Here is a 23530-nt window from a genome sequence, read left to right as displayed (position 1 = left end):
CTGTTTCATTGCTATACTCTGAACAAAAACTTGCTCAACATTGCTGGGTTTCCTAGCAAAAACAAATGAAAGGCTTCAAGCCGAAACCGAAGACTCTTTGATTGTCATACAAAATGAAAATAATGCAATACAAATGTATTTACTGTCTCCTAGACTGGAGAAAAATGATTCACATTGTCATTCACATCCAACAACATGACTGATTATCTACTCGATGGAGCAGTTTACGCGTGCACCTCGTGCCCGTCAAACTGATACGAGAGCGATGAGTGGATGTACTCCTGTCCGGTAGCGGAGTCGTACCTCATGAGGCAGGAGTAGTTTTCAGGCTGCACGCAATCAAACTGCAGGTCCAGCCACTGCCTGTGAGAACCAGTGTGCCTCCTGGCATCTGTCAGGATCCGGTTGAGGGCCACGATGTAGCTGAGGGCCATCTGCAGGGTTTCATACTTGGACAGCTTCTTGTCCTGGCCCCACTGTGGGACCACCTTACGTAAGCGATCAAAGGCTGTGTTCAAGCCCTGCATCCTCTTCCTCTCTCTGGCGTTGGCAGCCATCCGGCGCCTCGTAGCAGTCTCGTACTTCTCCGGGCTCTTGGAGTCCAGCTCTGAAGATTCGGATCCAGAGTCGGTGCAGCTGGGTCGACGGGCCTTCATGGTTTTCGATTGAAGACGCAAACTAATCAGATTTATCAAAGAGGTTCCTACTTTCAAGATTCAGTGCTTCTCTGAGCTTTGATTTATTTGTTTTTCCAAGGCTTTCCCTGTGTGCGGGGTCTCAAGTATTTGCAACTCCAAGGAGTGCTCAGACTGAAGAGTCCAAGGTGTCTGTGATCCTGGAGACATCGGGGCAGCTTTTATAAGACAAAGCAGACGAACAGGTGGCAGCAGGTGGAGCCCCTGCCCCACCCCCACCCTCAATATTGCTCATAGAGAAAAACACACCCATGGAGACTCATAAACACCCACACCCACTCCTAGGCACACACACACACACACAAAACCTTAATGAAATTTCAATTATCTTGGGCTGGGCTATCTGGCCATGGCTTCACTCGGAGCCATGTGTCACAAAGACCAAAAGTCTACCATCTGGTAGCTCCACTCACCAGTGCTGAGGATGCAAACGAACTAATAGAGGCTAAAGCTCTAATGTAAAACCTACTAATAAACTATAAATGCTGGACTTCTAATTAAGTTAAATGCAAAAATAGATTTCTTGTATTAGAAGCTAAAACTTCAACACAAAAGGAATTTTATAAAAATCCAGTTTATGTCTCAGCCTCTAAAGGCGTGAAAGGAAGTTTTCAATCTGTACATAAATGAGTCTTTTCAGGTCTAATGTTTCTTTTACGTTGTTGTCTTTAACTGTCAGGATTCAGTCTTTACAACATATCCGATTTATATATAAATTAAATATGGACTCTTGGCTATAAAGCGATTATTAAGTCACATAAGCCATCGAGAGGAAGCCTTTCACTTAAAATGTAATTGCCTCTGTGCGACGAGAACCATAATCTGAGATTAGCCCGAGGCAACGCGAGTGTAAGTGAGGCCTGTAACCTGAGGGACATTAACAGCACATCAGGGGATTATGACTTTCAAACAATATGGAGCAAGATGGTGTAAAGATTACTGCACCGGTGGAGGATTTTTTTTTTTTTTGGGGGGGGGGGGGGGGGGGGGGTGGCAGCAGTTTATGTTCAGATGTGGAGACTTTTATAATTCTCTTTTAAGGCTTTTTATCAGTGGTAATGAATGAGAGTGTATGGGATGCATTAATGTTCTTTATGTACTTGCGTCTGCATGCGATATAAATAATTGATCTGTTTAGTCGGGCGAGAAAATGAGACAGACAGAATAATTTGTCTGTCTGTCCTTCCCATCTGCCCACGCTGTCATTCAGCAGGTTCCAGTGACACTCAGACTTATTCTGCTGAAACACCTTAATGTCATTTGACTTCAAAATAGCAGTGTTTTCATCACTTTTACACACTTGCACTGTACTTACATGTTTTAATGTACTTCTAGGTAACTATTTTGAGATGAAGTACAGCTAAAACTTATGGAATCAAATATTAAACTTCCATATTTTAATAATCCATCAGTATAATACACTGTGAGCCACATACAGCCCACTGTGATCTTAAGTGGGTCAGTGTAAAGACATTTAAATAAACATTTAATCACTCATATGTCTGAATATATGAAAAATAAGTGCAACAGTAGATCTCATTTGTATTGTATTTATTTTCTTTTTGCTTTTTTTTTTTTTTTTTTACCATGGAGAAAAAACAACAACTAACAAACAGAAATTTTTACAGTACATAGTAGAAAACAGGAACTTTTCTGTTACTTAACTATTTCAGTTCATTATTGAATACCAGTTGAGGTCTTTATCAATAGGAAATGCAGTAAAACATGAAAATACAGTTAAAAGTTAAAAATCTACACCCTCTTTCACAATTTCCAAAGTTGCCCAGAGGGCTTGATTGGAGTCATTGCTGGGCTTCTTCTGGCCCCTGGGCCTTATGTTTGACACCTCTAATTTACATAATAAGATTGTATTCTTAAAAAAAGGGACTCACTTTTGTTTACAATTCAGCTCTTTTACATGATAACTCTTTTTCTTTAACTGCTGCTTCTGCTGTGTTTTGTTGAGTTTTCTTTCCTGTTGTCATTCTTTGTCAGGAAGGACATGCAGCTCCTGCCACTGTGTATTGACAGGCTCAAAGCTTGGGTGTAGAGGCAGGTTATGAATGATTAATCACTGTTGGAGCCCGAGCATAATGCCGGTCTCTGGTATTGGGTCAAGCACACAAGCTGATGCTGTCTGGTCATTTTGGGATGGACTGGTTAGCTGTGCAGTTAGGCATGTAATCCCATCTACCAGTTGGTTAATTGATTACAGATTGATGCAGTTTGCCAGCTGCTGCTTGTCTTGTCTGAGGGGCTCGTCTCGACGTTGCCCTGCCCTTACGTGCCTTCCACCCTTTTCTTTTTTTGCAGCCCCTCATACGATTGGCTTGTTGGAGCACCGATGGCTCAGCCATGCCCCTCTGTCAAAAGCCATATGTCACATCTGAGGAGTGATTGGTTTGCTCTGAGAGAATCATGCACCCTCAAAAATCCAGATCTCCTCATGGAGAAATAGAGATTAGGGAAGAAAGCGTATGCTTTAGTGCAAGCGAAAGTGTAAGACCAGGTTTAATCTACATTGAGTTAATAAATCTCATTATCATCAGGATCCACCTTACCTTAAACAAGCAGCTTAAATAAGATTACACTTGCTTTCAGAGGAAATGCTTTGTGTGCTAAACTTCTCCTCAAACACATGTGAGCGCTTATCAAATGTATTTTGTGACAGTTACTTACAAAACTGTGTTCGGCACATTGATGTTACAGTGCAATGAAGACAGTAACAATTATCAGGTTTAACGTATTTTAAAAAACATCACGGCAATATTCATCACGAAATGAGCTGTAAGTGTAACGAATGCAGCTTAAAAAAAAATCTAAGAATAAAAAAACAAACAAACAAAAAACCCACAAAACACTTGATTGTTTACTGCTTTACAGCACCCACCCACACACAGCACCCAGTTAACAAGTAGGCCTGGCAGCTGGTCAGATGAGGCAGCGAGTATAATTGGGTCACGTAAGGTGAACATAATTTTATGCCTGTTTGAACTCTCATCCTCTATAATTGGACTGATTAGCAATGCTTAATTGGCTTCTGAGCTTTCCCATTTGCCTTGTATTTGGCATCAGTTTAAGCTAATAGGACTCCAATTAGAGCAGAGTCAAAACAGGCTCATAATCGTGAAAGCAAAAAAAAATAAAAGTGGATTTTAAAGCCCTCTTAGATGAAAATATTTAAATGAACTGTAATCAAACAGACCCGAGAAGGAAATGGAGAAGATGTTTTTTAGGTGCTGTTGAAGCTGTTCCAGCAAAGCAAACACGTCACCCATTTGAATAAATATAACTTCATTCTGAGAAGGAGAAAACTATTTTACAATGTGCAATTTTACATTAGCTGAATGTGTGCCTGCAGTCTTGTTTTTACTTGAATGCTCAGTAGTAATGGCTGCTTTTGTTGTATATGTCAGTGACGCATTTTCAGTCGTTTTCAGACTCATTCCTCTGGGAAACACTTCTTGAACTTTAGTTTGCTTTTAAGCAGATTGATTATCTCACCTGAAATCAAGGCACCGGTGAGCGCTGAACATGGCTGTATAATGACTATGAGAAGAGCCTGCGTGTTTCTTTAGTTATTTCGTAGTCTTCATCAGCCGTAGGCAAACATGCACATGAAAAACGTGATGCAAAATGTGATGAACCTGAAGGAAGCACCCCACCCTCCTAGAGCCATTTAAATACACCGATCTAAATGGCACATTCAAACGTCTAATATATACTATAAATAAAAACATACAAGCTACTTTCTATGTAAAGTCTTAAAGAAACTATTGCTACCAATACAGGTATATATGTGATTTGCAGTACAAATACATGGTGCCAGGACCACTCTTTAGTAGAGGACAAAATATTAAGAACAGATCTTCAGCAACCTCGCCATCATAGCCAAGTATGATGTTGACAATAAATCAGATTCATTCAAAAACTTCACGCATGAAACTGAACTCCACTGATGGCTCATGAGCTAAGACTTTGCAAATCTGTTATTTTTTTCTGTAGGTGAAACACTCGTTGTATAACTTGAGTAAATAGGAATGGTGACAAACCCCCACTATCAGTGCTGCATCTTTAACACAATAAATCTCTGCCGTCCTAATCTGAATCAGTCACTTCAAATGCATCACACAAAATCTGCTCAGGTAATCGCTCTCCTCAGAGAGGTCGCAGTATCTGTTTGGAGGGTCCCTCCCCCTGCGCCAGCTCTCACAGTTCTTCGCTCTCCAGTGTGGCCTCCGGTGGGGAGCTGGCGAACAGGATGGGACTGGTGTCCGACGTGGGGAACACTGACTTGATGTCGAGCCCCTGGCCTGTCAGAGCCGCGTATCGACTTCCTGTTCGTGGAGTTTTCTTCATGGGTGCGGGGATGCTCTGATGCCACTGTGCTAAAGGTGGTAGCTAGCATTACTACACAGAGTGACGTACCCAAAAATGCCGTGGATTTCTTAATAAAAGTGATAGCTACTCAGCTGTACAGAATATTTACCATATATATCAAGTCTGCAGGTGCATGAAATGACTCCAGCCTCGTTTTTTGCTGACACTGTGTACCAGCCTGCATCGTCTTTTGTTGTCGGCTGGATAAGGAGACACACATATCCTGTGGCGTCCTGGGTCATGCTGAGGTAGAGAGATGATAGAGAAATTTGATTCAATTTCAAAAGAGTTTAAAATTTGTTATATGGATTTTGGCTGTGTCTTTTTATTGGACATACAGACAGGAAATTAAGAGAGGAGGAGAAGAGGAAAGCGGGTATAACATTGGAATTAAAGTTGCCAAATTTAACCGCTCAGGCTTCTAAATTCATTTCTAATCAAGCCACGGCTCTGAAACCGTGTCTGAGGGAGTCAGAGTTCTTACTAACCTGATTCGGTCTTTAGTTCTGGGAATAGTCTCGTTGTCTTTTTTCCAGAAGATGACCGGAGGAGGCATACCCACAACGCGACATTCCAGCCTTACTGGAGCTCCCTCAGGAATCCCCATGTTCTGCAGCTTCTCCACAAACTGGGGTGGGTGCTTCCTTTCCTTTTCTAAAACGAATATGTATAATTGAAATGTCCACATTGGGATTGTCAAAAAGCAAAAGTCCCAATTGTATTTGGTCCTTACCCACAACCTGCAGCTCCAGACTGAAGGAGCTCTGCCCTGCTTTATTGCTTGCGATGCAGGTGTATGTGCCGGCGTCTTTCTGAGTGAGAGGGTCAATGACCAGGGAATGGACGCCGTTCTCTCTCACCAGCATCTTGTGGTAAAGGTCTGGATAAACGGGCCTCCCGTTGACCAGCCACATGAGCTCAGGGTTGGGTAGGCCGCTCACCTGGAGAACAGAAACGTGTTACAGTGTGGGGAGGCAATATTCTTCCTGGCTTCAGTGGCACACGGGGATCTCCTGCCTACCTTACAGTCTAGTCTGCACAGTCTTCCCTCATGAGCCATCATGTCCCCTGGAGCCTGGAGGAAGTGAGGTTGAAAAAAGCGCCCCTGACTTTGTTCACCTTCAACTTCCTGTATGCGGTTTCGCACCCTGAAAACGTGGAGGCGATCACAGCATGTTATAGGAAACACACACATGAATCCACTTGGTTTTGTAAATTGCCACTAAGAATAGATCCCAGAATATCAATAACACTGTTTACTTTTATAGGAATATTTCTGAAAGGTTTATATGTTCCTTTCAAATGCTAAACAGAATGACTTAGATCTACAGTTATAAAGCGCTACCAAACCAATATTACTATCAGAGAGGATAGTCTATATTTGCCTGTTCACCCTGCACACTCACCTCTGAGCATGAATGGGTGTCATTCGGTTTCGGGGAGGTCCCGTTTGGACTATTAAATGACCTGAGCAGCTGATTCGCCCCTGGTGATCAGTGAAATATCACATCACAGCTCAGCTCGAGCAGCTAGAACAAGGTGCTGATAACATGAAGAGGATATAAGTCAGAAGTTTCACCTGTGGATTGGCTACCATGATGGTGTAGTTTCCATCATCGTCACTGGTCGTGGATTCTATGTGTAAAGCACAGGTCCCGTCCCCCTCTCTTATCTTCTTGCAATGGACATTCTTCTTCAGGATCTGCTTGCCATCCTTAAACCAGTAAACCTGTTGAGAGCCACAGGTGTGAATGACAAAATCTGAGGTCGAAGTCAGAGATGCTTTTGCATAGCCTAGCTGTTGACCTCTCACCTTTGGTGCCGGGATTCCCACTACTTTACATGAGAAAGTTACAGGCACTCCCTCCATAGCCCTGAAGTTCTTTAGTTTCTTATCAAATATGGGTGCAATGCATTTTCCCGTGGGAACATCATCGTGCTGCACCTCGTCGTCTGACTCCTCCACCGGCGTCCTCTCCAGGCGGAACTCGATCTCGCTCATTAACCTTTGCTCAAAACTGGACACTTTATACTCCTAGTGGAGGAGAAGCACGACATAAATATAGTTACAACAGTCATACTGCTGCATGGACCGTGTCCCCTGTTTGCTCACACAGACTGGCCTGACAATAAATGGCTACAGTAACATGCACACCTGATACACAGAAACCACAACTCAGGGAGATAAGAGAGGTTTGCAGTAATCGGCAACATGAGACAACGTGCATCTCAAAACTCAAACCTCATAATAAAAAAAGATGCAGACTTTAAACCAGTTGTTGAAAGACCACACAGCAACATCTGGGAGCACCAGGTTAAAAAAAAACAAAAAAAACAACAACACCTAAGCTAAATAAAAAGGCTTATCTAACCTAATCACAAAAACTGAGGGTAAAACAGAGAACAGAGGAAGATGAGGTGTGTGAAATTTCATGGTAATATGTATGTTTTTAAAAGTAGAAGTGTTACTGAGGAAACACTGAGAGGAAGGAATTTTTTTAACTCATGAAGAAAAGGCTGCAAAATATAGTTTTCCAAAATAGGAAAACAATATTTTGAATCTTTTTTGAATTTGAACCCCTTTAATTGGATTATTATTATTATTCTCATCACCATCATTTGTGCAGGTTGTGCGCTGTATTAGTTAATATAAGCGTGAATGCTGGATTAGAGATATTAAGGAAACTAGATAAGTAGATGACCAGGGGTGCACATAAGTGGGCCGCAGGTGCGCATGCGCTGTCAAAATAAAAGATTCGCACCAGATAAGAAGTTGCAACGCGCGTTTGCATACATATAAAAGGCACTGTTTTTGTCCGCTAGAGTGGGATTTTCACGGCATATTCTGCATCAAATCTCTGTGCGTTCATCATTTGTTTGAAGCCAGCTCACCTCCTGCAACCACTTGTCCGAGAATACGTGCTTCTTTTGTGGTTCGGACTCCTGACATTTCTTTGGAGGTGGAGGAAAACCAAAAAAATTGCTTGAAGGAGCTTGCTTCTTTGACATCTTTAAGAGTTCTAAACAAATGTCTGTCCTCCTTCAGAAAATCTTATGTACGCAAACGCGCGTTGCAACTTCTTATCTGGAGCGCGTCTTTTATTTTGACATCTGCGGACCACTTATGTGCACTCCTGTAGATGACAGTATCCTAAGTTGTGTCTGAAACAGAAGTATAACCCATACAGCCTCGAGCAAAGCAGTGCTTGGGTCGGGTCCGTGTACCTCATCATAGTTAATGACAGTAGCGGCAGTGTTTGGTCCAAGGGGCCTGCTCGCTGTTTTCCCCTCATTACTCAGCTTCTATGAAAGGACAGGGATGGATGAAGAACACCAAAGACACACAAACCCTACATACAAACACAGAGTGATGGAATAACGCACAAGCTGTTATTATTAGCATGCAGAGGTTGTTAGGCTACACTGACACCAGAAGATGAATGACAGTTAATGACTGGGGGAGGCACTGCTCTGTATTCATCATTTCCAAAAACACTGGAATGCTGTGCAATAAAAACACAATGTAATCCTTCAAAAATCATGTAAACCCTTTATTTCATTTAAAAAGGGACGATGTATAACAGTATTTGAAAGTTTAAACATTTGATGTGTCGTCTTAAATAAAGGGTTTAATGATCAGCGGATTAGCTACATTTGCATTTTACGCTGCATCACAATTGTTGTTTTTTTGGAAATGAGGTTTCGTATAAATGTCTCCATCAACAAGATGTGAGAATGCAGCACAGTCACTGGTTAATACTCGATAAAATATGATCTTTAAAAGTATTAAAAACTCTATTGCAATTATTGATCACATACTAATATTTTAAACCGATGAGCGGGTGATCCAGTGGAGGCGAGAGAAACCACCGGATTCACCTGTTGGGCTAAGAAAAATCTTTTTGCTGATGCGCCGTTCTATTTTCTTCACCACTTCATCAGTACAAAATAGGCAGGCAAGCCACAGAGACCACCTAGTACCTGCTGATGTACAAAATGTGGAGTGTCGTCTTTAACTCGAAGCTTCTTCTCGATGTCGAGGAGGATAATTTCTCTGCTCTCGCGGATGGCTTCAGCTGACGGAGGGCGGATCTTCAGTGCCTTCTTTTGAAGCCTGAGTAAACAGAGGGCAAAAAACAGAACACATGGCAGAACGTGTGACAGTCACATTTGCATTAGCAGTCGTTTGTCAGACACGGCATACCCTAACGGAGCTCCCTTGGGCAGGCCCATTGAGTTGGTGGGCTGGCTCGGGGTCAGGGATGGCAGGACGGAGCTGAGGAAGGCGACGGGGTTTTGGATGGGACTCGGGGTGGAGCTGCTGGAGGTGGGAGAAGAAGCCTGAGGGGGTGACTGGGCTCTTAGGACGAACAAGCTATGCACTGACCCCGGTGTAGGCGAGGATACGAGAGACGATGGGCTGGTGGGAGACTTGAGCACCCTTGTGGGGAAAATCCTGGGTGGTGGGGAGAGGGGTGGGAGGAGAGTAGGGGAGCTAGCCGTGGAGGAGTTGAGCTCAGCAGCCAGCTCGTGTAATAGTGGTACTGGTGACTCTGTTGGGGAAGGACTCCTGACCGGTGAGAGGGTCTGAGCGGTTACAAACTCTTTAGGTCGGATGTAGTTGAAGGAGTGTGAGGTAGGTGTGAGATTCATGAGGGAGGCGTGGGTGCTTCTTAGAAGAGGAGCCGGGGACGTGATCTGCTGCAAGGCCGGGGTCGAATCTGTAGAAACCGTGTTGAGCTTTGGTGCAGGCGGAGAGTAAAACTGGGCTGTGGGTGCAGTTTTGGCAAAAGATGCAGGGGACAGGTTAATATGGGAGGCATGGATGGTGTTCATCTGGGTTACAGGTGCTGTACTGAGAGAAGGGGCGGAGTTTAGCTGTGGGGCAGGTGGAGGGGAGGTCACCAGTGAGGATTTCATATGCTGTGGAAGTGAAGGAGGAGAGCTCAAAAGGGAAGCTTGGGAAGTGTTAAGAAAAGGTGAAAAGGTGGTGTTGAGTGCTGCAGCAGACGTTGATCCTGGCGCATGTGGGGTGGTGGTCACTGGAGGTGCGGAGTGGGGGGTTTGCTGAAGGGCTGATGTAGTATGTAAAGGTGGCACATGCGGTATTCTTGGAGACCACAGTGGAGCTTCAGGGGAGGTCTGGACTCCGGGCTGGATTTGGGTCTGGTACGGTGGGTGAGACTGAGGCTGGATGGGGGTTTGCGTTTCTGGTTCAGTCTCCTGCTGCTGCTCCATGAGGACCTGGTTGTGCAGGATCTGGAGCTGAGCTGGGTCCCTGTTGATCAAACAGACACAAAATCAAAGAACCAAAACTATACATGGTGAAGACGAGAGAGGCTCAGTGCATCCAGCATCCAGCAGAATACTCTGCCCTTTTATGGACTACCAACAAGCAGCCCATAAACAACACAGACCGAGCTTTAGATACACTGAGCTTTCAGTGAAAACAAAATGTTTGCCTCTTTTGTAACCATGAAATGACTGCAAATTGGCTCACAATAAATTATTTGTCATGTTTATCTGTGTTTTAGCCTGTGAAGAAAAAGAAAAGCTAAATCATAGAACAGGATGTGATTTACAGCATTATTAGAAGTAACCGATCAACATAAATGCACAGAAGCAAACTTACAAATAGAAAACGCCATCCTTTGTCTTAGAAAGTCTGAAGGTCCACATTTGAAGTCCGAATGCATTCATTTATGAACTGAAAGGATTAGAGCTGCTATCTGAGCGAGTGGAGGAGGAACCACCCACCTCTTCATTTCATAATACAGCCCATCAAACACACTTCAACACAGACTTCAAAGTTTGACCGAATTTGGGTAAATAATGAACAAAATCTCCATCTGAGCGCATGTTTTTTTTCATCATGTTGTACTGTTGCCAACAACGCACTTTTTCAAAATTCAGCAACGTGTTGTTGCTTTCTTTTTGCTCTACTCACAGTTTAGGCTTAGCCAGCACTGGTGGTGGTTCTTTGCTGAGTGATGCCTCAGTGATGTCTTCATCAAAGGGACTAGATGTGTCACTTTGTTCACCCTCGTCATCCTCAGGCAGTTTGAAGTGCACACGCCGGCCTGCTCTGGAGTTGGTTCGTGAGTCTTTGTGGTTTGTAAGGTTGCCTGTCTTTAGGCAGGAGTTGGGTGGAGGATCAGGTAAGGGAACCACAACAGGGCTCCCGTTCTGATGGGCTGGGGTCCCCTTAACTTTGGAACTGATGTCAGGAGATGTCGCTGAAGATCTGGACAACTCCTGCTGTGCTGAAGTCTCAGCTGCAGATGGAGAAGTAAAGGATTTCGGATATGAGAAAATTTTTCTGGCACCATGTGCTCCACTGGATCCTAGAAGGTCCTTGTGTGAGAGAGGATCTAAATTTGGGGTGCTGGTGCTGTGAGAGTTCAAGCAGGAGCTGCTGCTCAGGCTGGAGGGCTCCAGATTGAGCAGGCTGGTGCGGAGGGGGTCGGGACGCAACATGCTAGAGTTGTGAGGGTCTAGACGAAGGCTGCTAGTGTTTAAGGGGTCCAGGCGTAAGGTGCTAGAGACGAGTGGGTCAAGACGAATGGTGCTGGAGTGCGGCTTAATGCTGCTGGTTATAACAACCTCTGGTTGAGGTTTTACAGCAGGAGCTGATGGGGAAAGTTCTTGAACTTGACTTGGCTCCACTATTAAACTGCTTGAAGACCTCACATGGTTGCTGTTGCTGCCATTGCCTGAGGAGAACCAGCAACACACATACAGAAATTTCAATAAGGATAGAAATGTGAAAGCTGTTGACTTTTAAAGCCAAAGAGAGGTGTTACCTTTGACCCTGAGTGCAGCACTGCTAGATACGGTTCCATACTTGTTGTTTGCTGTACATGTGAACACCCCCGAATCTTCAGGAAAGACCTCAGCAATGACCAAAGTGCATATTTCCTCTAGAGGTAAAGAGAAAAAACGTGGCATGCAATCAAGTCGGATATTCTATAGCTGCACCCCAGCGATTTCTCAAAGTGTTTAAGTGCAGAAAAGAAAGATACATGACTCTTGTTTCAGCAGTGAGAATCTACGTGCAGCTAAGGCTGTTTGAAGTGATCTGCAACGGTGATTTGACACAGGATGGGAGGCTACCTTATATGGTCCAGATTCAAGGAAAAGCAGCCCTGGCTTATGTAGAGGGGAAGAGCAGGAGCTTGAGCCAAGGACTATAAACACTTCAACAGAGGAATATGTACACACTGCAGCATCGTATACAGGCAGGCAGCTGCTATGGTGCAGTCAACACTTGTATTTTTGACAGACTGAATGAAATATGTACCTGAATCAGCTGGAGATCTGGGCTCTGAAATAGAAGCAAGTATCAAAATCATTATGAAACCAGGGGGGAGAAGCTCATGTTATTGTTAATGAATTTTTTGGAGACTCATTATTAGCAATCATTTCCAAAATATTTAAATACTCATGATGGTGAATTCCACATGCAGAGATGTATACACGTATACACAATCTGAGCTTTAAAATCTGTTAATGCAATATAAAGATTTAGGACCTGGAGCTTATGAAATTAACCCTTGGACAATTTTTTAATACAGTACTGTGCAAATGTCTTGACTCACCCCTCATTTCTTTATATTTTGTTTCTAAAGAGGCAGACATTCTTGTAATATTCTTGTAAGTAATCTTAAGCAATACTTCTCCAGGCTTTCTGAAGGTATTTCAATTTTTTCTTTGGACATTGGCTACGTATTCATTCATTTTCAGTTCAGTCCTTGTAGAAGAAGTCAAAACAGTTTTTTAGGTTTGTAAAGTCGTTTAACGCTGACCTATGAATCATTCAAGCATAAAAAGGTAGCTAACTCGAGGGATGAACCAGTTTTGTGTCCACATGTAACTTTGCAAGTAATCAATTTTAAAACCAACAAAGTGATTTCCAAAAAGCTAGAAGTCGAAAACTTGAAATGACTTGGCATTGTATGCATTACGTTCTTGAAAATTTGAGGAACCTAGACATGTAGAGGATAAAAGAATTGAAAAAAAAAACCCCAACTATGTAAAGCTCCTGAATGGGATGGGAAAGTCAGAAAGTCCTGACATAAGACCTGAGAAATACATTTGGCTCTTGATCCATCTATTATCAAGAATCCATTTTCAAGGAAGGGAAACAGGCTGAGGTATGCCAGATTACACAAGAACTGGTGTGAAAATTTGTGACAACGGGTATTATGGAGTGATGGATTCAAATTTGAAAGTCAAATCTTTGCCAAATTATGTGGAGGACATCTTGAAGTACAAGAGTGATTGTCTACAGCCATCTGTAAAACACGACCAACGCTCTGTCATAGTTTGCAGCTGTATCTCAGTCAGTGGTGTTGGAGAGCCTGTCAAAACTGATGAAACTACAAATGCTAAAAAGCACCGACAGAGCCTGATGCACCCTGCAATCTTCTGGAAATCCTCTGATGGGCTTCATTTTTCAGCATGACAAAAATCCTAAACACACTGCCAATGTAGTAAAAACACACCTGGCTAGAAAAATCAGTCATGGATCGGCCTCCCCAGAGCCTCAAAATCAATATTGTGGGATCATCTTGACACAGAGCAGAACAAAAAGTGACCCCTCTGTTTTTCTTTACATAGTTTGTTTCCATATATATTTGCATGTTTCAGTAAATTACTGTATCTATTTCCCATTTTCCCAGAAAAATCTAAAGAAATATGGAGAAACTTGAGATTTTTGCAAAGAACTTACTTTTCTGCAGGATCCTGAAATCAGGCGAGTCCTCCATGATTTTTCCTTCTCTGTACCAGTCCACTCGAGGTGACGGCACCCCTTTCACACGACACTCTAGCACCACCAGCTGGCCTTCTGATGCAATGAGGTCCTGTAGGCTCTGATGGAACAAAACCAGCTTCAAGTTAAATCCCTTAACAAGCAGTATTGTACAGAGCAGCCTCGTTCTGAGAGAAAAGTTACCTTCGTGAAGACAGGGGCAGCCATAATGGGTTGCCCGTTTAATCCTTGTGGAGAGCTGTGGTTGGGAGTTGGACTCTGAAGATGGAAAAAAAGTCCAAAAAAGGGGGGGGATGGATCAAATTATATAAACTTAAACTAAAATAAAGAATATGTAGTGAAAGGAAAACCTTTGAGGTATTCTACCTCAGCCTGGGGTGTTTGTGCTGGAGGTGACAGGACAGGCACTACAGAGTTTAAAGGCTGTGACGTAGCTGTTGTTGAAGCCGTGTGTTGCAGCTGTGGAGTAGATATGACTGGGACAGATGCTGACGCCCCTTGGGCTTCTCTAAGTTCTGAATCACCTGTTGAAACAGGAAACACCTGCACAGACAGCACAGATGTTTCCTCCTGAGCAGGATGTGCTGCTGATGCCACAGATTCTTCTGATAACTCTGAGACTGGAAGTATAGCAGCAGATGTCCGGATTGGTAGAAGAGGTTCAGATGCTGTTTGAGCAGCCACTGGAGGCGAGAGCTGCTCCTCTGGTTGTTCCTCGGGGGCCGCTGCAGTCTGGGATGACACGCTCTCCTCCTCCTCTGGAGGGAAGGTTTCATTTACAGATGACGGTAAAGATGGGGATGACTTTGGTTGGTTTCTCTGCAGCCTTTAAAAATCACAAAAGAAAGAAGTGTTTGTTTCGTTTAGTGTTGATAACTCTTGTTGGTGGGTGACGATAACGACAACGGGGCAGGAACTCACTGGGCTACATGTTCAAAGTGCGGTTCCACATCAGAATCGGAAGATGAGGCACCTGTGACATTGAACAGGAAGGTGTGTATCAATAAAGAAGTTGAAGTGCGGTATATTAAGGTGTCAAAAAGGAGGAAAGAAGCGATCACCTTCTACGTAGATCTCAGCTGACGTGGAGTCGGTACCGTAGCAGTTAGACGCAAAGCACGAGTAGCGCCCGGTATCCTCCTCGAATGCCTCTGCAATAATCAGAGAGTGCTGCTCACCACTGGTGATGATTTGAATGTCAGGGCTGTTCTCCAGCTCCTTTCCCTCACAGAACCACCTATCGAAGACAAACAAGGTAAACTGATCAGCGGTGAGTTTCTTCCATCTCCGTGACAGTTTTCTTTTGTTTCTTTTTTGCCAACAAAGCCAATCATTACAGGACAATCCCAGCGAGCTTTAAATTTGGTGCGTTTCTCTGTTTATTCAGATTTTTCTTTAACTTGATTTTTTTTCTAGTAGAAGTAAAAACATCTGTTTCCATTATAGTCATGTTCATTTTTGTTTTAAACGCAGTTTAGTTTGATTTCTTTTTTATTAACCTGCTGACACTGTTTCTACCAGCCTGGCCTCTTTCCCACTTCCCTAGTTGTGTTTCTGGCTCGGTAGCATTCAGCAGAGTTGCGCAGGCCTGGAGGGAAATGTTTTGACGAGCATGCCCAATCCTTTTCCCTGTAAGAGAAGAAGCAGCAGCTTGCCGTGCCACTTCAAACGCCGTTGCTATTCACTGCTGATGTTGTCATGACAAGGAGCACAAAACAGTTAGCATCATTTACTTTAACATCAACGAGTTAAAATAATGAAACGCAACCAAATATGATTTTTTTTTTAAAATTTGTTTATGACTTGATGAGAGAGGTGTTTAGATGCAAGGGAGCTTACAGCAGGTCTGAGTCCTAAAGCCAATCATCAGTACTGCAGTTTAAAATGTTATGTTATTAATAGCAAAAAAATGTATTTTAACAAATGTAAAACTTAAAAAAATGGCAGAAAACCCTTCCAGCACAACTAGTACTGCACAGCCTTCTTAGAGCACGAGTAGACAGGAGCTGTACTTGGCAACAGTCTATTTTTTTGTCATTGTAAAACTATAATAACTTCTTCCTCTAACTTCTTCCCCTGCTGGCCAGCAACATATGCAGCAGCCTCTGTGTCAGCGTACATCTATTTTGAGGAGATGAGGCACTGATGCTTTATAAAATCGAGCCAATAAACAAAGAGGAATGGGGAGCTGATGTGTTGCTCTCTGGAAACGCGTCACCACATAGTCCTAATTCATATCATAGCGATTACGCTGAGATTATGGATCATCTGCTTCGCTTTTTCTGTTCAGTATGCAGGCTCTGATGTCCCCCGCCGCTGTAGCTGAAGATTTCCAGAGGGCGAAAACACAAACCAGCGCTAAAGGGATGTTCCTGATTCTCGAATGCAGGACGGGCTGGAATGTGTACTGCCTGTGTCCTGTCTGAGCAGAGCTTTGTCACTCTCAGTGAGTAAGAGTCTAAATTGAAAGCATGAGTGGCAGAGGAGGTGGCTTGTCTGTGGGCCAAAGACCCTTGCTTTCTGCACCTGTCTGGGATATTTTCCCTCTGAAGATCAGAACAAGAGAGGAGATTCCCTCATGAACCCCGGGGTCTCTGACTGGCTGACGTAACCACATACGCACAAAGCTAAACATAGACTCAGGATGCACACAATGCTACAACCTGACATATCAGAGAGAGCACACCACTGAAAACAGATGGAAAATATAAGCCTCACAACTCCATTTTGACTCATTTAATTCAGACACGGTAACAGCTACGTCAGACAAAAACACACTTAATTAAATGAGCTCTGTGTTAACACAGAAAGTAGACTTGTAAGTAGAAACTGTTAAAACACACCTCAGATCTTCAGAAATGTACATCTGTGAGACACTGGGGCACACACAACAAAACATATAAAATTATCCACTCGGGAGAAACTGTAAATCATCTTACCAAAGTCTTCACACTTCTGTCAAGAGCTCAGTTCCATTATCAGACACGACTGCAGCTCACATTTCCAGCCCAGTCTAAAAATGGCTGAGAGCTACATTCTCCCTGGACAAGTATAAGGTAGTGGCTCAACAATGTGCAGCGGGGCTAACAAGCCCATGCCCCCTATAGTCAGACACCTCAGCGGGTTAAAGCTGCTCACATACGATTCACATAAAACAGATCAAACAAAACAGCCATGAAAACACCATGTGGCAATTATTATTATGACGCCTCTTTAAAAATGTCTAAACTTTTGTTACAGGAGGCCTTTAACTGAATGTGGTAAAAGGTGTAAATTGTTCTTAAATTCTAGCCTTTTTATTTTCAGTGTAGTTTTTAATGATTTATAATTTGTATGACTGCTCATCTTAAAAGGAGAATGCCTCGTGCGGTTATCATTTACTCCCCCGACGACACATAAATCGACACAAACGCTCACTCGTATGGTTCAGAATCAGCTGTCGGCCGTCATCACATGTCACTTCTGTCTGCATCTCCGAATAAACCTCTGCGCCATTCATCCAGAGTTACAACCTAAATGACTTTGTAATTTAGAGACGGGCTCTGACGACAGGTAACCAAAATATGTCTTTTAAAATAAATATATAAATCACATCAGAAAAGACCGTTTTCATCTTTTGCATTTGATCAGCAAAGAATACAGAGTTATACATGCTGATCAGGACATTTCATTGTTACATACATAGGTGCCAATACATGTATGAAATGTTAATATTATCAGGTGCTGGACTCTAGCATGCATATGTATAACTGTGTGCAGTGTTTAAAAAGCATGGGCATACCATTAATTCATTATTTTATCTACCAAATAAAATATATATATTTAAAAAATAACATATTAAAGTGTATTTCCTTCACCATGATGACCCCTTGTGGAGAAGGAACAGCCGAAAGTAGCTTTTCTCCATATAAATGAAGGCTAGCTGAAGAGGATTAGGCCCGCAGAACCCCCCCCCCCCAAACTTTTACCTTTGTAATAAATGTCTGTTGCAATACTTAAACATGGTTACATTTTTAAAAATCATTATATTGTGCAGTAAAAGCTTAAGATATATTTTTATGTACCAAATGCAAAATCACTAACCTAATGCTGCAAAATAAATGTAGTGGAGTAGAAAGTTTGATATTTGCTGCTGAACAGTAGTGAAGAAGAAGAAGTACAAAGTAACATTGTATCACTTGTGTTCTCATGCTATGTACTCACTACTCAAACAAAATCTTTCAGCTGAATTAGACCCTTGTGTGTGCTGCTAAAAGTCCACTGGGATGCTTCTGTTGAGGAAAACCAACAGCACATTGAGCTTTTACAAACACTGCATTTGAAAAAAATGTGTAGAGTCTGAAACAGATATTGTGTCCTGCAAAACAAAGAATAACTTAATGATGACTTATGATCTTACCGGACTTCAGGCAGAGGGAGTCCTCTAACAATGCAGTCCAACCGGACCTTGGTGCCCTCAGAAACCTCCCTGCTTTTCAGTTTCTGGATGAAGCGAGGCGGTTCACACACAGGCTCTGCTGGATATGGAGTTTCTGTTAAGGCAAAGCTTTGAGGCTCTTCCTCCGCCTCCTGGAGCACAGAGTCACACTGGTGCTCCTCAGTAATCGAGCAGTCCTGAAACTCCACATGTCCTGTCTCAGAACCCAGCTGGGCAACTGGTTGGTGTGTAACGGGAGGGCTGGGTGTCTCCTTCTCCACCTCCATGGACATGACTGCGCGCTCCCGGTTGTCAGCGACGAGGGGATAAGTTGTCCCATCGTTCTGGCTCTTGTTTGGGATCCTGCTCCTGTGGGCTTTGCAGGCTCTCGGGCGTATCCGTTTGGAGCTGTTGGCCTTGAACAGAGAGGACAGCTCCTCAATGAAGTCAGCTGCCTTATTGAGGAACTCCTTCTTGGACTGGGTCTCCACACCGTAAGGGGCATTTCTTGCTGACCTGTTATAGTCTTGGAATCCTTCACCAAAGTCCCTGCTGCTCCTGATCACATTGTCCTGCCGTGTGGATGCTTTGTGCATCTTTCTGTCAGATGTGAAATTTTCCGGCTGAGTGAGGGGCACAGTTGAGGGGGAAGCAGAAGGAGCATTAGAGGGGTTAGAGATGGGAACAGAACTGGGTGTGGATGAAGAAACTGAGGGTGAGGAGATTCTGGACGGGGTAGATGGCGTGACAGAGGCTTTGACCTCTGCCCTCTCCTCACGAGGCTCGTGTCCGATGGCCTGGCGGGCCAGGTTCACGCTCTTATCCAGTTCCTCCTGGCTGAGGAAGGCTGAAAGGTCTGGAAACTGGGGGTCACTGTGGCCAATAGTGTCCTCCGCCTTGCCTTTGAGTGACCCGTAGATCTGAATGCGAGAGGACGAAGCGTCTGAGCGGCTCATCTCGCTGTGGCGCTGCTGGGCTGTGGCTTCTGCCAGGTAACTCTCCCTTAAGAGCTGAGACAGCGACGGTGGCTGGTCAATGCTGTTCTCTTGCATGTTGCTAAAATAAACACAAGATTTAATTTAAAAAGTATGAAAGTAAAAACATTCATGTAGGCTTTCGGGCTTAATGTGATCCTCTGCAGGTTTATAGAATAATTTCCTGCCCCCTCCTCTTAAATAAGTCATTAACAAACGTGAAAGAAACAAGACACCCTGCACACTTGTGTGTAGCTGATCCACATGAATGTAAATCAGTGAATGTCAGCAGAGTGAAATGTCACAAACAAATACATTTTGACGTGATCAGCTTCTATCCTAATGCAGTCAGTGGTGTGATCACGCATCCTGTGTGATCTGAGATTGAAAATATTTAAACAGCTGTGGATGGAAATCTAACTCCTGAGGACAAACTAATGCAAAACATCAATTTGCTGACTTCAAGCATTTAGAAAAGTTGCTGCTTGACAATCAGCACTCAGTTGTCAGAATAACTCCTTATGTACAAACAAATCCAGTCCTGATTAAAATCTGCGACAAACATATATTATAGTGGCTCATTTCCTCCATATTTTAATTCTTGGACACTAATGGAGTAGCTTGGGATTTTTCACATGTCATTGATCTTATAAGGCGCCTCGGTATAGCGCCTCAATTCACCTTCTGTTTGAAACAAGGCATTTTCACTCCCGTCCTTCTTTATTTAATCCAACTTTCTGATTCGCTGCCCCTCATCACCCTCTGTTTTTCTACAAGTGACTCAGTATGACGTCAGAGAGGAGTATATTCTTATGGTTATCTCAGGCACTCTGGCCACTATCTGAAACTGAATGCTTTTAAAGCAATTGGAAGCTTGAGTGTTTGGACTCATGATGATTACTTATTTCAGTAACTTTGGCCATGTTTAATAAACAGTATATATGACATGTATATCCTTGATTTACAGTTTTATTTTATTCTATTCTATCTCAATCAAAAGATGCCAAAACATGAAAATTAACTGTTTCTCTTTTGACTTTTGTTAGATAGTGATAGCTATTGAATTTTCTATTTCCACTAATTAATGACACTGAGTTAACAGTTTATCAAGAAACTAACTGGATTCCCAGCGAGTAAACAGTAAATCTGAGAAATCATTCATGGTTCTTTAGGTCTCTGACAGGTTTATCAGATCTTTATGTTCAGAAGCTGATGTCTTGTTTCAATGCTTTTTGTCTGCGTCGTGTATTAAGGAGTCAGTAAAAACTATACAGTGATAATTATCTGAGCTTTAACTCTCGCTACTGCAGTTTTGTTTGAACAATGCCTTGTGAAATATTTGGCACGCAGTCAGAACATGAATGCAGAGCCCGGGGTTAAAAGCAGAGATATGTAATAAAAATAGCTTTTTATTTTAGCCTAAATTCAGCCTCGACAGGGTATCAGGTTCATGTGCTGTCACCAGATCTGAGAGACACAGGCAGGCTTTTTTACCCCCCTGACCACCTCAGATCAACATTTTTATGAGGTTTAGATTTTGCAGCGCTTTCTGACACCATGCATGAGCAAGTTATTGAATGCAGACATGAGATAGGGTACACATATGCCACTGACACTCAAATCAGTGCAATTAGGAGAGACAGCGATGCCCTTCCAACAGACCTGAAGCTGCAGCTGTTGTGTACATTTATCCTTTGCAAACAGGCTCCAAGCCTACCAAGTCATATCTAATAATAGCGAGGGGTCAGTTTACTGAAGGGAAATCAACAAAAAGAAAAAAAGAAAAGAAAAGCAGCAGCAATGCACCTGTGGGCTCTTGCTATCATAAGTTTGATCATTAATCAAGTTACACAAACACTACTATAATTATCATAAGTGTGGCACTGCTGAGTGAGATGACACACATGAACAGACCCCTTGACTAAACACAACAGTCCACACAGGTTAAGCTCATTGGATTAAACAGGAACGTATGGTCCAAACAGAAACAGATTAAAGCTTGTCTGAGGCTCAGTGTCAGTGTTTCTGAGGCTATACACAGCATCTGAGGCTGATGCCAACAGACGTCAACGAGATGCATGAACAATTAAATTAGGGGCTGGTGTGTTTTTACCTTCAGAATAAACCCAGCTGGCCCCTGTGGAAGGACTAGTAAATCCTCAGAGTGCACCTGTGCTGAAAGGGGGCCGATTCCAGTCTTCAGGCTCCTGCCACCCAGGAAAATCTCAGACACCGGCAGCTGCTCGGCCTTCCCTCTTTTCTTGCTGAGAATTAACCTTGAAGTTTACAGGAAAATGTGGAGCCGGGCAGCTACGGTAACCTGTCACCAGTAAAAGTAGCAACATTTGTCAGTGCAATAGTGGCAGGTTATTTTGGGGGAGGCCTTGCCCATGTGGCTGGGTGGTGTCCCTCCTTATTGGTCATGGGGAGCTGTGCTGTAGGGATTCCTCCTCCTGTGGTTCATCGCAGACCTCCGTACTGCAGAATTAGAAGCCCCTTGGCGAACCTTTCTCACTCACACAAACACACACTGACACACTCGTGTGAACCCTGCAGATGAGCAGATAAAAATCTATTTCCAAACAGAATTTGCATTAGATAAAGAAACGACAACAGTAAGCGTCTGTCATTAGTGTTACAAATACTAAGACTCAAGGATTTTATTGATTTTGAGATAAAAACAGATTGCTGAAACAGTATTTGAGCCATTCACAGTGGGTTTAAACATGAATTAATTTTGCATCATGTAAAATTAAAAGGTGAGACATGTAATCTAGTACAGCTAGTGTTCAGCATCCCTAATGATTTAGATTCCTCTTGACTTCATTAGCTGTATAACAACCCTGCTTGATGACAGGACCCAGTTGTAAAAGCTAGAATAATGAAATCATGTCCTGTGATTAGTTCATTTGAAGTAACGCGAGATAGAAACAAAAAGCAAGCCTGAGCATCTAATTACACTTAAAACAGTGTAGGAACTTGTATCAAACACATTTATTCGAGTGACTTGTTTAACAAAAAACGCACCTGTGACAAAAGCTAGTGTACACATACCGGTATGGAGAGGCAAAAACTATTTACAACATGAAGAGCATGTGCTCTGGCACAAAACCACATTTGCATATCATTTGCTTTGTTAAAGTGGACCCATTATCCTGTTCCAGTGGTGACTGCTCAAACTAAACATCATCAGAGTTTCAAATCATGAGTGCAGTGAACATACGGGTAACCACTGCGAGGCTGAGGTATCAAACTGCTTTAAACACTTAATTTGAGACAGATTTTTTTTTTTCCCGGCTCTCTATGATGTCACTCTAAGCAGATATCCTTAATACGGTCATTCAGCTATGCAGGCCTGTGACTGAAGCCCCTCCTACTTGCTGTTCAAATCTTTTGTTCATGCGGCGGCAGCCAATCAAAAGAAAGCGAGCCCAAAAACAATACTGCTTCAGGCGGCACTGAGGCTCAGTATAAGATAAACAGGGATTCTTTTGGATGGGAAATCATGCAGAGCCACTCTGGTTGGGTCCAAGAATACAAACATGGAGGTGGCAATTTAGGGGGAAATTTAGGCAAGGTGAGGTTACATAAAATAAATAAAAATGTAAAAATAAAATAAAATCAGGAAATCCTCAAATGGTATTATGTGGTCCTTTTAACTGTATGGCACTCAGTGTTACTTCCTGTATACGGCAACCTCCTCCTCCTACGTGCAAGGCTTAAACAAACAAGTTGTCATTAAAGGCAGAATGACTTGAGGGTAAACCAGTGGGTGAACCAAAGCTTTAACTTATTAGTAAAGAATAAAATTAAATGGCTCAGTGACTCAGACAGCATACAACATTGAGAACATAAACTGGAACCCAACACATTGTGTTTAAAGAAAAAACAAAAGAACAGTTATCCTCTTTGGCAAAACTGGAAAATACAACCTGGCTTACCCAAACAGTAAAGGCAACAGCAATAACCCCTACATCTGGATGTAGCGTTTTCAGTGGGAGAAACATTTTCGTCAATCGGTGACTTCTTCAGTCTCAGCTGACCAACAACAACTGATCAAAAACCATGGTCTTTGGTTGGGGAAACCTGCACTCAGCTGAGACTGAAGAAGTCACTTGGGATAAGTGACGAAAAAATGTTTCTCCCACTGAAAACGCTACATCCAGATGAACAGAATCAACTTTTTGGGAATTACTTACCTGGATGACTGAGCATGATAAGACATTTTAAGCAACAGGAAGAAGAGAGTCATAGCTAAGCTGAGTGACCTAGCTCCCACTTCTTTCCACAC

The 23530-nt window shown here is 42.9% G+C and overlaps 2 protein-coding genes across 3 annotated transcripts; both read right to left on the bottom strand.

The window, feature by feature from the left end:
- Positions 1-224: 224 nt before the first annotated feature.
- On the bottom strand, positions 225-656 carry atoh7 (atonal bHLH transcription factor 7). Its single transcript, XM_085369543.1, has one exon. It carries the CDS (start codon positions 654-656, stop codon positions 225-227), a length of 432 nt encoding a protein of 143 aa, XP_085225669.1.
- A 1627-nt stretch (positions 657-2283) lies between these two features.
- On the bottom strand, positions 2284-21576 carry mypn (myopalladin). 2 transcript variants are annotated; one of them, XM_085368878.1, is made up of 21 exons: positions 21353-21576; positions 18248-19321; positions 14910-15085; positions 14770-14821; positions 14215-14674; positions 14032-14106; positions 13807-13948; positions 12376-12399; positions 11879-11995; positions 11023-11788; positions 9280-10353; positions 9057-9189; positions 8301-8378; positions 6889-7110; positions 6655-6804; positions 6482-6561; positions 6097-6223; positions 5809-6016; positions 5564-5729; positions 5185-5318; positions 2284-5083 (listed from the first exon to the last, which is right to left on the bottom strand). In XM_085368878.1, the coding sequence occupies exons 2-21, from the start codon at positions 19315-19317 to the stop codon at positions 4905-4907; spliced, it is 5433 nt and encodes a 1810-aa protein (XP_085225004.1). In that variant the 5' UTR covers positions 19318-19321; positions 21353-21576; the 3' UTR covers positions 2284-4904. The 2 variants fall into 2 exon arrangements, with proteins under 2 accessions (XP_085225004.1, XP_085225005.1); XM_085368879.1 differs by lacking the exon at positions 8301-8378.
- Between the last annotated feature and the right edge of the window lie 1954 nt (positions 21577-23530).

This window comes from Diplotaxodon limnothrissa, linkage group LG13 (genome assembly GCF_057381915.1).
Source record: "Diplotaxodon limnothrissa isolate DT_005_m linkage group LG13, D_limnothrissa_male_GT1.1, whole genome shotgun sequence".
Taxonomy (NCBI): Eukaryota; Metazoa; Chordata; class Actinopteri; order Cichliformes; family Cichlidae; genus Diplotaxodon; species Diplotaxodon limnothrissa.
The sequence above is the reverse complement of the archived record's forward strand: the minus strand, read 5'-3'. Positions and strand labels throughout refer to the sequence as shown.

Excerpts from the sequence above, each read along its gene's own strand:
- atoh7 (XM_085369543.1), bottom strand. The coding sequence starts at position 656 with ATGAAGGCCCGTCGACCCAGCTGCACCGACTCTGGATCCGAATCTTCA.
- mypn (XM_085368878.1), bottom strand. The coding sequence starts at position 19,317 with ATGCAAGAGAACAGCATTGACCAGCCACCGTCGCTGTCTCAGCTCTTA. Across the intron at positions 11,789-11,878 it reads TGCTGCACTCAGGGTCAAAG|GCAATGGCAGCAACAGCAAC; the intron begins GTAACACCTCTC and ends GGTTCTCCTCAG. Across the intron at positions 5,319-5,563 it reads AGAACTAAAGACCGAATCAG|CATGACCCAGGACGCCACAG; the intron begins GTTAGTAAGAAC and ends TCTCTACCTCAG.